Below are 13,383 nucleotides of genomic sequence, written 5' to 3'. Positions count from 1 at the left end.
ACCCCAACGAGACGGACCGTCTGCCCACTGACCTCAGCTTGAGAAGGGGGTCCACCCTCAGTATGTGATGGAAGAGGATGTTGAGGAACTCTTCCGGGTCTGAAATATATATCGGTTAAAGCATCTTTAATATGATCGATAAGCACTTAACATTCAAGTCAGTTGGCCTTCGATGGACGAATGTAAAACAGATATAGATGGAAAGTTGACTGATGTTGGATATTTGTATTCGTTGTTTGTATCGTCACCTTTCTCTTCCGACGTGAACCCAGACGCCGCCTCCATCTTCTCCAGGATCCTCCTCAACTTCATCACCTTAGTGGCACACACGTAGCCGTGTCTGAAAGGCACACACACACAGTAAGTAACACACATAGCCGTGTCTGTAACACACACAGACACACACTATAAGTAAAACACGTAACCGTAACTGCAACCAGACTGTAAATAACACACATATCCATAACTGAAACACACAGACACACACTGTAAGTAACACACATATGCGTAACTGCAACACACACAGACACACACTATACGTAACACATATCCGTGTCTGTAACACACAGACACACACACTGTAAGTAACACATATTTGTGTCTCCAAGACAGACACTGAATAGCCCACACAGCTGTCATACGGAGACATTAAGCCCCACACATTAGACCTATTTGTAGACCAAAAAAAAGTAAAATACTAAAAGTATTTAGTATTTAAGTAAGAAAATCAACCTGTCTGCAAGACATTTCGTATTCAGACATAAGGGGATATTTATTTTCAATAATAGACAATAGATGTCTGTTGAGCCAAATGCACTTTATGTGGGTTAAATTAACTCATGCTTCAGTTAAGCATCTGCAATTCCCCATGACAGCATGGAAGGCTGTTAGGCAGTAATCCACTGTGCTCCACTGGTTCACACGTGTGTGCCTGAATTACAATAAATCATTATGGGGGGGGTCATGCAAGGTCATATATGCCCTTCCAATAAGATATATGTATATATCATAGAGTAGTAGTTAAAAGGCTCTATAGGTGGGATTAAAGAATCGTTATTCGAGGGTCATTTGTTGGAAATGCCACAGCCATCCATCAGCGTTTAGTGAGTGAAATGCACTGTGAGAACATCCGATTCAGGCGTTCTGCACATGTCTCTGCATAAGACCATTTTGATTTAGGACCGCTACCCGGCTCAATTCTGACCAATCAGGGCCTCTCTGCCCTGATTGGGTCGAGGGCATCTCTGCACCGATTGGTTCAGGGAAACTATCCTCTCTCCCCTACTGCAGCATTTAGGTGCCGGGGTGCGGAGGACTCACATGCGCAGCGGGTTGACGATCTCGGTGCGCAGCAGCTCCTGCGTCTCGCGGTAGTACTCCACGTCGGTCTTGGAGCGCGGCCGCAGCAGCACCGTATCCAGCACCGAGCTGAAGGAGAACAGACTGGGGGTGGGGGGGGGGGGGGGGGGGGGGGACAGAGGTACGTCAGCACCCACGCCTTCACTGGAACTCGCTTGAGCTACACTAAGAAAACACAGACATCTTCAGACGATTTGAACATGCATGTTCTAACGTCACGTTTCCATTTCCATTTCAATTCATTCCAACCTTTGTTGAGAAATAAAAGATCAGTATGCTATACGGGGGCAGAAATGGGAAGGGTGCTGGGTTGGGTGGAAGATGATCATTTTCAAACTACATAGAAGACACACAGCTGTAGCCCAGAGGAACTTTCAATTACCAAAATGAAATGTGATATTATAGGAAGCGCTTTTTGCTATTTTTGTGTGTTGATTGCGCAAGAGACATCGATAACAATGTACCTTAAGCATTTCACAGAACCCATCCTAAACACAGTCCAAATGGACACTGATTGGACGTCAACAAAAACAAAGTAGACTTGGGAAAACCCCTACACCGGGAACATCTCTTTGCATTCCTGTACATCCGTAATACAATGAACAATGGAACCCTGTTCCACTTCCTGTTTCCTCTGCTGGATTTAAACATAGAGGAGCAGCAGAGAGGAGAGAGTGAAGACAGAGAGGGGAGAGAGGGGAGAGAGGACCCACCAGAATAGGGTGGAGTCCAGATAGCAGGAGAAGAGGAGAGAGAGGGGCGAGAGAGGACAGAGGTAAGGGAGATGGGAGACGGAGGGGAGAGAGGATCCACCAGAAGAGGGTGGAGTCCAGGTAGCAGGAGAGAGAGGGGAGAGAGAGAGGAGAGAGGGGGGAGAGAGAGGGGGCCCACCAGAAGAGGGTGGAGTCCAGGTAGCAGGAGAGAGAGGGGAGAGAGGAGAAAGAAGAGAGAGAGGGGAGAGGGAGCGGGAGAGAGGAGAAAGAGGGGAGAGAGGAGAGAGAGGTGGGAGAGAGAGAGGGGAGAGAGAGGGGGCCCACCAGAAGAGGGTGGAGTCCAGGTAGCAGGAGTTGTAGTGGCCCTGGATGCCCTTCTTCTTGCCCACCATGACGTCCAGGCCGTCGTGCTCGGTGCGGGGGGGCGTGTTCTCGTGGACCACCTCGCTCAGGTACCCCCCGAACGCTGCAGCAGGAGACAAGGGGGGGGGGCTCAGCGCTCAGGAACTACAGGTTCATCTGCGAGGCTAAAGAACGTTGGCTCCTTTTTGTTCTTTTTTCTTTCCTTTTGATAACTTAACTTTAGAGCTGTTCTTTTTTTAACTACTTTGTAAAGTAAGTTGGAACAAACTGCAAGATACATAAAGTTGTTTGCTGTTGTTATTTGGCAAAACAGTTGAATTAAGATTTGCACAAATGTCAAAAATTAAGAAAGATTTGTTGTTGTTGTTGTTTTCTTTTGCAAAAGTTTAAAAGGCTTTTTCTCTGTACAACCATTACATATTGACTTTACTGACATTACAAAAGTGGATGAAGAGACAAAATAGAGAAAAAATAATAAACTATGAAATAACATCCATGGGTTTCTGGCTATATCATAATTTTTGAGAAATTATGATCCTGAACCGGACTTGTATTTTGATTCTATTTCAGACTACGAATGAAGTGAACCGAAATGAAAGATAACTTTAGCTGCTGACTGAATGCTGTCTTTTCCATCTAATCCAAAGACCTTGTGAAGCCTCCCTGTTTAAAAAGAGGCACCCTGAGACGAACCACCATGAGAGGGTGAGAGGGGACCATGACACCGGGTGAGAGGGGGACCCTGAGACTGGGTGAGAGGGGGACCATGAGAGGGCGAGGAGGGGGACCATGAGAGGTTGAGGAGGGGGACCATGAGACCAGGTGAGAGAGGGACCATGAGAGGGTGAGGAGGACCATGAGAGGGTGAGGAGGGGGACCATGAGAGGGTGAGGAGGGGGACCATGAGAGAGTGATGAGGGGGACCATGAGAGGGTGAGGAGGACCATGAGAGGGTGAGGAGGGGGACCACTCACCGATGGAGTTGCAGCGCTCGATGGGGTTGGAGGAGTGGTGCAGCGAGGGGAAGCGTGAGTCCGGCCGGCAGCACTTGAGCTTGACGAACAGGGCCTTCTTGGGGGGGCAGGTGAAGTATCGCGTGCCCTTGAAGGTCCCGTCGGTACAGCCCACACACTCCTCCTCCTGGGTGGGGGGCGACAGAACCCAACGTCACGCTATGGGGAGGGTCTAATGGGCGTAAGACGCGGCACTCCTTATACATTATGTACAGTTATATAAACAGTAGCACAGGCTGAGCTCTTGGTGAGCCCCGACACAAGATTACGAAGCATCCCTGCATTTAAAACTAAGGATGGAGAGAGAGACTCATTCATTACCATTTTGGCTTTTAAGGATTATGAAAACAAGGTAATGTAGATAAAAAGATGAATATGCCACAATGATGCTCTAGGTATGTCTTGTGTTCTACATCCATCGAGTCATCATGTTAATTCGTCTTAATCAGGCAGCCATAATTCATGTCAGAATCCTAATACTTGGAACAAGTATTAAAAATGTATATGAATTAGGTCAGTTTAACTCAAACATCGACCTGATCCTGCAGATTCCCGAACCTATATAATTATTTTTATTTAATGTGTGTGCGTGACTAAATACTGTAGCATTGCCTCTATTAAGTACAGAGTTTTCCAAAACCCTTAGGAAAACATGGGACAAAAAAAAAAAACGAAAGAAAAGAAAAAGGGGCCCGTCAGTACTGAACAGAGGGGCCTGTCAGTACTGAACAGAGGGCCCCCATCAGTACTGAACAGAGGGGCCCCGTTAGTACTGAACAGAGGGCCGCTGACTCACCAACTCCAGGCCGGCCAGGGGCTCCAGCAGCCCGGGGGGGAGCCCCACCCAGCGGATCACGCCGCAGAGAGGGGGGTTCTCCTTCACCTCCACCAGGGAGCCCACCTCCAGGCCCGGCTGGCCGCGCGGCGGCGTGGAGGGCCGCGGCGAGGAGGGCGGGGCCCCGACGGACTGCGGCGGCAGATCGGGCTGCTCGCCCATCACCGACCCCACCGACAGGGAGTTGGGCCCCTGGCTTATGCTGCCATTGGGCCCCGGCTTGCGGTTGAGGCTGAAGGGCAGCGAGTGGAACTTGTTGTCGCTGGACAGCGAGCCGGGCGCCGGCACCCTGGAGGGCGGCGAGGCCTGGCTGAAGTCCGGGGGCGTGTCCGTGAGAGACTTAGCAGGGTCCTCTCCGACTGATGGGGGGGGGGGGGGAGGGAGAGACAACCAAGAACAGAGTCAGACGGTCATCTGAGGCGGATTATCTAATGTTACAGCAGAATGAAGAGGCTTCATGGATCAGCCTCGACATCGACACAAAACACGAGGGAGCTTCACGACACCAAGATAAGGATTGAAAAGAAGAGCACCAAACGAAAAGGGAACAAAAGGTGATTCCTGAGCCGCATGGAAGTGATGACGATGCAATGAGGAAACAATAAGAACCGTTAACGTGGAACCAAAGAAGCAACACCACGTAGTAACGATGGTGTCGGGTTTCTCCCCTGTTAACACCCACACACACACACCCACATACACACGCTACAAATGAATCCTCAAGAGAAATAGAAACACATACATTTGATCACTTGCTCAATTTTAGTTCTTTGATTTGTTACAGGGTATATGGACCGCTTTCTTTGTATGTGCCTTTAAACAGCTCATGTTAAGAAATGTAATGCAGGTTTGTAATGCACTGCATTTAGCTTGTAGTTCACATCCGTCTCACGGTTGAGAGCACGATCTACATTGCAGTGTTTTCCTGCGTTTTGACCTTTACAGAAGAGAACTGCACGTCCATTTTCGCCTCTAACAAAGCAGAACTCAGTCCGTTGTGATTTCAATGGTGATACAGGCAATGATACGATACCAGGATAACGTACTGACCACACCACTTGATACGTCAACACGAGACAAAGGCTTTTACTAATGACATTAACAAAAAGGTTTTGTGCTCCACATTCTTAGACTTTCATCAGTGTACACTGTACAGCATTTCACAAATGTATAGTCTTTTGACACGTACCGCTTTTGCCTGAGATGCGAAAGATAAAGTCGTGTGAAAAGTAGGCAGACATTCTTAAAAGCCTTTGGGTGGAGATGGGGACAGCGCCACTGGAGAAGCCCCATGCGGGTGGATGCTTACTGTGGATGGACATGAATGACTGGACCCTGATGGGAAGGTCCTGATAGCAAGCTACTGAGAACCTCACATTGCCCAACTCATGTGTTTTCTGCGTCACCCAGATTTGCTTTTGCTATGTTTGGTAGAGGGCTTGTACACCTGAATGCATCATGGGCTTTTTTTTGTTGGCGATCATTATGTCGCCCATAATGACAAATCATTTCACGATTACTAATGTCATTGCAGGATGATTACTAAACAATGACCAAAACACTAATAATACCATAAACATTATTACGCTCCTATACTTCCAAAATGGACAAGCCATTCTCCCTAGGTAAAGAGAACCAACACCATTAGATGTTTATAATGTTAACCAGATGGGAATTTCATTGTATGAGCAGGAGCTTGCTACCAAGACGGTTACATCACGTGGACAAGTGAACATCTCAGGTCCGGGTTTACCTTCATCAATGTACCATGTGCTTTTGGATTTGGGCTGGCAAGGGGGGTCAACAGAGCTGCCATTTAAAGTATAGTAAAACTCAGACTTGCTTCTACTGCCACACTGGTGACCTAAGCCTGCAAACAACACACGCAAATTTAGAGAAAAATAAATAAATACAGAAGTTCATAAATAAGTTGTGTATGCTGGTGTCACATCAGAGCAGATAACTAAAAAGGTAAAAAGAAAAGTAAAAGGATGGCGGGAGGATTAAAAATGAAGAAAGCATCAGGGATTGACAAATTTGGATAATTGCAATGCACTTATATTTAAAACACAACCTTATTCCCTTCCATCTACATCAATAACCGAAATCAAACAGGAAATGGATCGAAGATCATTATCAATAGTGTGTGAAAAACAAAACCAACAAAAATAAAAAATGTACAACCGTTGAAAAGAAAGATTTTGCTGACATTACATTACAAAAGTAAAACAAGTGGGAAAGAGACCGTTTGATATTAAACATCATGCAACACCTAATAAAAAACAAGTTAACTAATTAACTATGCAAAATTGTAATATGGCTTTCGGGATGAGCCATATTACATACATAAATGCGCACTATTGAGAAATTAGGATCCTGAATCAGACTTGTATTTTTATTCAAGTGTGCTCACACCAGTCAGTCAGCAGCCAAAATCATATTTCCGTTATAGTTCTGTAATATTTCTGTGACATTTCCGGTAAATCAGCCGTGCAGTACCTTTGCTCTTTGGTCTGCTTTGGCCAGAGGAGGACTTGTCACTGATGCTGCCTTTGGGGGCAAAACTGTGCTTTTGCAGCCTTTGGTCCTGCATGGAATATTCTGCACAGCCGAGAAACACAGCCCCATTAGGGCCTGTCCACACTGAATCACGCGCTGCTGCGAAAATGCCAGTTTGACCGTTTATTTGAACGGGGGGCGTGCGTTTCAACCGCGGCGGTGGGCGAGGCGTTTCTATCAGCATGTTAAACGATATTACATTACATTACATACATTACCATGTTAGCATGGTAAACGAGGTAAACGATACATTAGCATCCTAGCATTCCGCTGTTTAGCGAGCAACAGTGAAGATGGGAGAGCGAGTGATGGCTGCCGTGTTGCCCTTTCCAGAGCTGTACAACCCTGCCATGAAGGAGTGCTTTAAGTTCACAGCATGGCGTCACACCAATGGGCCGTGGAGTCACACTCCAACATCGCCGCAGCAGTTTGCGGTGATCGCCGCAACGCCTGATTCAGTGTGAATGAGCCCCATTAGAGCCAGGACACAACCAGCGACCGTTAAGGTCTTACTCTGTACGACCTGACAGTACCGTCCATTTTATTAACTGAACTGATGGATTTACAAGTAATATATCAATGTTCATTTTTATATTTAGGTATATGCATTGTTGTTTCTAGTCATAAGAAAAGGGGCGCAAATATTTGAACTGACTTTTAAAACAGATTTTCTGTTAAATATCGCATCAACCCACAGAATGATTTCATTAGCTTGCAAAAATATACAGTAAAGCTTCTGAAGTCTAACTAATTTTGCTGTTAGCACTGTTCTCTCCTGAGGAAGACACCCGTACAGTCAGCTGAACACACAAGTTATATCCGTAATGATGACAATGAAGTTACTGCAAAATTGGCACGGTTACAAGGAAATTAAATTAAAAAATTAAATAAACCCTGATACACTCATTAAACAATAATGGAGGACTATCCACTAAGTCCCTGACGCCTTCGATAGACAACGACACGGGGACTTAAAGGAAGTCCAAAACGGCCCAAAACAAAAAGCTTTCTTTGGGTTTGATTTCCTCCTTGTGCGCCCGTCAGAGAGGAGAGGCCGAGGCAAACATAAACAAATCAATACGCCGATGCGAGCAGAACAAAGAGCCTCAGAGCCGCTCTCTTGACTTAAAAAAAAAAAACAACACACACACCAGCGAGGGGCCATCATGGCCACAAAGGGCCCCCTGTTCCCTCGCTGGCTGCGCAAACGCAAAACCCACCACGCCGGCGCTTGCTCCGGCCCCGGCGCCACCGCCGCCGCCGTAGAGGCCCCTATCGCCGTCGATGGCTGCTGATTTGACATGGAACATGTCAAATCACCAGCCATCGCTGCCGATAGGCTGCTGATAGAAACGCTGGTTGGCTCACCTGGCATCACGTCACAGATGGGCACCAGGAGCGTGTGCTCCAGGCTGGCGAAGTTACACAGCAGCTTCCCCTTAAACACGCCGTCCCAGTCCCCGATGGGATTGTCCTGAAACGGCATGCGACACCTTTAAGACCCACGGCGGCCGGTCAGCATCTCGCAGGAACACCATGCCGTTTGGGTTAGATCCCAACCGGAATAACGAACAAAAAGAACTACCAACAAAAAAAAGGAGTAAATCCAGCTAGAAAACGCAGTGTAAATATAAATAGCCGCCACTCGATTCAACCAAAGCGAGCTCCGTGCTCTAAAACACATCCCACTGAGGTTCTCTTGTCAACACTGCTGTGCTGTGAGCCCTCTCTACGGTCAGGGCGGTCTAACGGAGTACGGGTGTTGGTGCCACTAGCAAGCAGAGGCAGCAGGGAGAGGCTGGGAGCAGAGAGTGAGGCAGAGCAGTGGGCTACTCCTCGCCTCGGTGCTGGCCTTCTGCCACACTGTTGGGTCATAGCTAGCGCTGAGACTATACCTCACACTCCGCGTGACTCGCCTTTCTCTGGATGGCTGCGATGTAATGAGAAGGCTGCTGCTGCTGCTGCTGCTGCTGCTGTGGTTATTGTTGCTATTGCTATGGCTCACTATCATCAGTCTCCGTCAAATGCCTCAGCGTGTGTTTGCCTCCTCCGATGGCTACGTTCCCGAGCCCTAGTGGAACGGGTGACTGCGGACATCAGCAGCTCGCAAAACACAAACAGAAGCAGAAGAAGAGCCTAGAAGAGCAGGCTACCGCTCAGAGATATGGGATCTGGAAACAGGACAGGGATTTCCCTAATATTTATGGATATTAACATTAACATATTCTACCTCTATTCCGGCTTTGGTAGTATAAAAAAGATCAATATCTTCCCAAAGGTCATGAATATCACGAGGTACAGCTGTGGGAGCCATTAAGTTGCATATTTAATCTATGGCTTCATCACTTTCAGTTTCACCAGCTGCATTAACCACAACTCGGCGCTTACTGCAGATCCGCTCTTACCATGTCGACGCCCACATAGTAGCCCAGGCTCTCGTTGTCAGGCAACAGGTCACAGAAGATGATGGTGCCCCTCTCGGGCCCCTCCCGGGTCTGCACCAGGACCCTGGAGTTGATGTCCAGGGGCGGGTAGTCCTGTTCCTCCTCCACCAGGGCAACGTGGTCCACCTCCAGCTCGCCATGCTCCTCCTCCTCGTCCTCCCACAGCTCCAGCTTGTCCAGGGCCACGAACACGCCGCACTCATCCTCACAGCGGAACAGCTGGCGGCCCTGGTAGGAGCCCTCCGTGAAGCCCTGGCCACGCCCTTCCTCCTGGAGCAGGGGAACGAGGACAGGGAGGAGGCGAGGGTGAGAGGGAGAGTAGGACGCAGGATGCCAGGAGAGGGAGATGGAGTGGGAGGGAGAGGGAGAGAGAGAGAGAGAGAGAAAGGGACGCAGCCAGCCAGGAGATGTAAATATTATCGTTGTAGAAGAGCAGGAGGTCTAAGTTAGGATGCTTGGTCAGCACTCTGCAGGAGAAGACATCATCAGATTACTAAGGGCTTCTGATTGATTGCCGCAGTGGGCCTGTAAAAATATATATACCTTCTGCCAATGAGTTGCAGAATTTTTGCGAGAGTAATATATGCGACATGATTCAATCGTCTCATGCAGAGATGAACACAAAGATGCATTGGGAAGGATAGGACAACTTCATAAAAAGCTTGCTTACTGATGTGGGAATAACATAACTCAATTTTTAATGTATTGGCTAGCTCTACGCTGAGGGGGCTACTGAGACGGGATGCACCAACCACTGAAGGAATGTACACCGAGTGACGGTCAGAATGTCTGCCCTCCGTCGGTCAGTGTGGGCAGCCCACGGTGGGGACTGTGGATAAATGCAGCGTTGTGTTGTGAATGAGAAGCCCTTTGTATGCGACTACGTTCCCCACGTTATCACAGAAGATGCTGCATGGCAGAGGACAACCGCAAGATGGGTAGGTGGGCTGGCATTTGATAAGTTACGACGTAATTACCCGACGGCTGTTCTACTCATCGTGTCAGGAGTGACAGGAGCAGTGCCTGGTAGAAATGTTGTATCGCTAGTTCTAGTCTAATTGTTTTTAAAAAAGGTTATACATATGTCGGCTATTGTAAATGTAAAAGGACGTTTGAAAAATGCCAACACTGCTCTTATCCGACTTCAAAATCAAATTGAAATGTTTTGGTGGGTGTGGAGTTTGTTCGGTTGGAACCACCACACTGAACAGGCCTAACCCTCAGACAAACAGTCCCCCAGAAACCGCCCCGTTTCTCACCAGCAGCTCCACTCCGAACCAGACCCCCGAGATGGCCCGGTCGGGGAGCAGCGACCCCTTGAAGCGCACCACCCCGGGCAGCGGCTCGTCGCCCGTGCGCAGCTGGACGTGCACCTTGGAGCCGCAGTCGATGACGCGGGCGCGCTCCAGCCGCGGGTTGTTGCACAGCAGGGCGTAGCGCTCCTCGCAGTTGGTGATGGGGAACAGCATCTCGGCCAGCTTCTCGTCCAGCTCCAGGACGTCCCGCTCGTCCAGGCTGAGCACCACGTTGGTCTGGTCCAGGATGCGCAGGCTCCTCTTGCCCTTGCTGGGCGGCAGCGTGCGGCCCAGGCTGTTCCGCTCCTGGCAGGCCTGGCCCAGGCTCCCGCGGGGGATCCGCAGGGTCTTCTGGGGAGGCTTCTCCACCACGCACTCCGTCACCACCATGTAGAAGCGCCAGTCCTCCCTGAAGCCCGCACTGGGCTTCTCCTGGCTCCACAGGGCAGAGCTCATGGCTGCATGCTCCACGTCGGGTCTAACGCCGTGGGCGAGCCGGGCCGGGGGTCTGCAGGGAGGGAAACCCTTTAGACCGGACGCTCTGGCAGAGGACATCAGTCATAAACCTTACTGGCGGTTTTTGGCTTTTGTTTTGTTTGTGAAGGCTTCAAGCCAAAGCATACCAGATACTGCATTAACACTGTGATTGTTGTCGGACTAATGTGTAAATCACTTTTGATAAAAAAATTGTCTGCTAAAAATAGAATGCAACTGTAGGCGACTTGATTAAGTAGCTGCACAGCGAGCTGCAGCAGATGTATAGCCGTGCCTACTCTACTCCCCGTACTAGCGTTAATGTACTGAGACTTTCAGTCCTAAACCATTGTCTTCCTTCTTCCTGGAGCCCAACCGATTCCCACATCCTATCAGCTATTTGTCTATTACCTACCGATTACCTATTACCTCTGTTTCTATCAGCGCTTTACATTAACTGCCAGGTTAAACATTAAAAACATTGTATGGTCGTTGTTATCGTTAATTCCAACACAGGAAAAGTATCATTGTTGTAACCATGACCTCCAGCATAAGGTCATTAAGGAACTGCAGCAGCAACACTAACAAATAAAATAATTTATTTAGCACTAGGCCTATATCCAATGACAGGATGAGGGACAAAAGAATGAAAGCAATGGAAACAAAAGAGGTCTCGATGCTTGTTTCCACTTCCAGAAAGTACTATCACTGCATTAAAAAAGGACCACTATGTAGGCGTATATTTAGCATGTGCTGGCATCAGGGGGGCATCTCCCTCATATATGATGAGTATGCATGTTTTCATGAACACTATTTTGACTTGAATTCTTTGGTTGCATTCTGTTATCTCTTTCTCATATTACCTTGGTGTACGACAGCAATAGCAACGGCAACTATCTTCCCCGGGATCAATAAGGAATTGTGAATGATACCTCTGATACAGGTTGCTGTGGTGACGGGAACACCCCTAACATGACATAGGTTATATGGGTACAATCTAAACCTGGCATCATACAGCGTGCTTGGCTCCGATATGAAAATATAAGGGAGAAGCAGGGACCAGATAATGAGGTAAACAATTACCTTGTACCAAGACACACACACACACACACACACACACCCTTAAAAACAGTACAATCTCTCTCTCTCTCTCACACACACACTTAAATACAGTACATATCTCACACACACACACACACACACACACACACACACACACACACACACACACCCTTAAAAACAGTACTCTCTCTCTCTCTCTCTCTCTCTCTCTCTCTCTCTCTCTCTCTCTCTCTCTCTCTCACACACACTTAAATACAGTACATAAATACAGTACATATCTCTCACACACACACACACACACACACACACACTTCCATACAGTACATATCAAAGCTGGGTCAATGGCTCCCCCACATTGAGGGGAGACCGTCCACCATTGACATTATAATGAGCAGCTCCTCAACTCAACAACGAACATGCAAAGGTGTCAACGTCCCCACTGACAGCCATCACAACAATGTCATCTGCTGCGAGACGCCAGCTGTGGCCTTCCAGGGCATAAGGTTCAGCTAGCTAAACATTAACACGTTATGACACTCACGTCAGAGACACATCTCACTCACCTTACGCGGGGTTCAATTCAGACAGACGTCAGGAGCCGCCGCAGTGTGCATGATGCGTGGATCATCCCCGCCGGTGGCACGCCGAACCACCCCGTCTCACGTTAGATGGTGCTGGTGGTTAGCTGACAGGCTAGCTAGCGGCTACACATACATACACAGTGGCGTTAGTGGGCTAGCGACAGGCTAGCGAGCGGCTACACGCACACACACACACGCACACATGCACACATACACAGATTGTAGCAGGCTAGCTCCGGCAGGCTAGCTCCAGTAGGCTAGCTTCGGCAGGTTAGCTCCGGCGGACTAGCTTCAGCAGGTTAGCTCCAGCCGCCTAGCTCCTGGCTAGCAGCACCGGACTGGCGGATCCGCCGTATGCGGGCAGCAGGCTCGCCTCCCGATAGAGACACATATGACCCCACGTCAGGCAAAACGTGCACCACACGACATGTGGATCGATCCACAGGGGACGGGGTTGCAGAGGACGACCTGACCGGACCTCAGAGGGACGTTGTGGGGCTCGTCACTCACGCCTCTGTGCTGTGCTGCCCGGGCTGGCCGTCGGAGCGTCTGTCGGTCGGAGCGCGTCTGTGACTACGCACCAGCACGGGGGTTTCCCAGGCTGCGCTGAGATGGCGAGCTGGTTAAGGCGTTAAACCTAAACGCCGGGGCTTTTTAGACATTGCTCATATCTTTAGCATGTGCC

General features: G+C 48.8%; 1 protein-coding gene across 1 annotated transcript in view; it reads right to left on the bottom strand.

Moving 5' to 3' along the window:
• The window catches only part of LOC311356097 (ubiquitin carboxyl-terminal hydrolase CYLD-like), a gene marked incomplete at its 3' end in the record, with an annotated part of 17,386 nt that extends 4,003 nt beyond the window's left edge, over positions 1 to 13,383 (bottom strand). The window contains exons 1-11 of the mRNA XM_084475872.1: positions 12,681 to 13,383; positions 10,546 to 11,089; positions 9,248 to 9,556; positions 8,211 to 8,316; positions 6,783 to 6,884; positions 4,245 to 4,642; positions 3,410 to 3,575; positions 2,397 to 2,538; positions 1,321 to 1,443; positions 249 to 340; positions 33 to 99 (exon numbers count right to left, since the gene is read on the bottom strand). Coding sequence (XP_084331998.1) covers positions 33 to 99; positions 249 to 340; positions 1,321 to 1,443; positions 2,397 to 2,538; positions 3,410 to 3,575; positions 4,245 to 4,642; positions 6,783 to 6,884; positions 8,211 to 8,316; positions 9,248 to 9,556; positions 10,546 to 11,037 — 1,997 coding nt within the window. The 5' untranslated portion in view covers positions 11,038 to 11,089; positions 12,681 to 13,383. The remainder of the gene's footprint in view (positions 1 to 32; positions 100 to 248; positions 341 to 1,320; positions 1,444 to 2,396; positions 2,539 to 3,409; positions 3,576 to 4,244; positions 4,643 to 6,782; positions 6,885 to 8,210; positions 8,317 to 9,247; positions 9,557 to 10,545; positions 11,090 to 12,680) is intronic.

This window comes from Micromesistius poutassou, assembly GCF_964030765.1.
Source record: "Micromesistius poutassou genome assembly, chromosome: 12".
Taxonomy (NCBI): Eukaryota; Metazoa; Chordata; class Actinopteri; order Gadiformes; family Gadidae; genus Micromesistius; species Micromesistius poutassou.
Note: the sequence above shows the minus strand (reverse complement) of the source record. Positions and strands in the feature narration are given on the sequence as shown.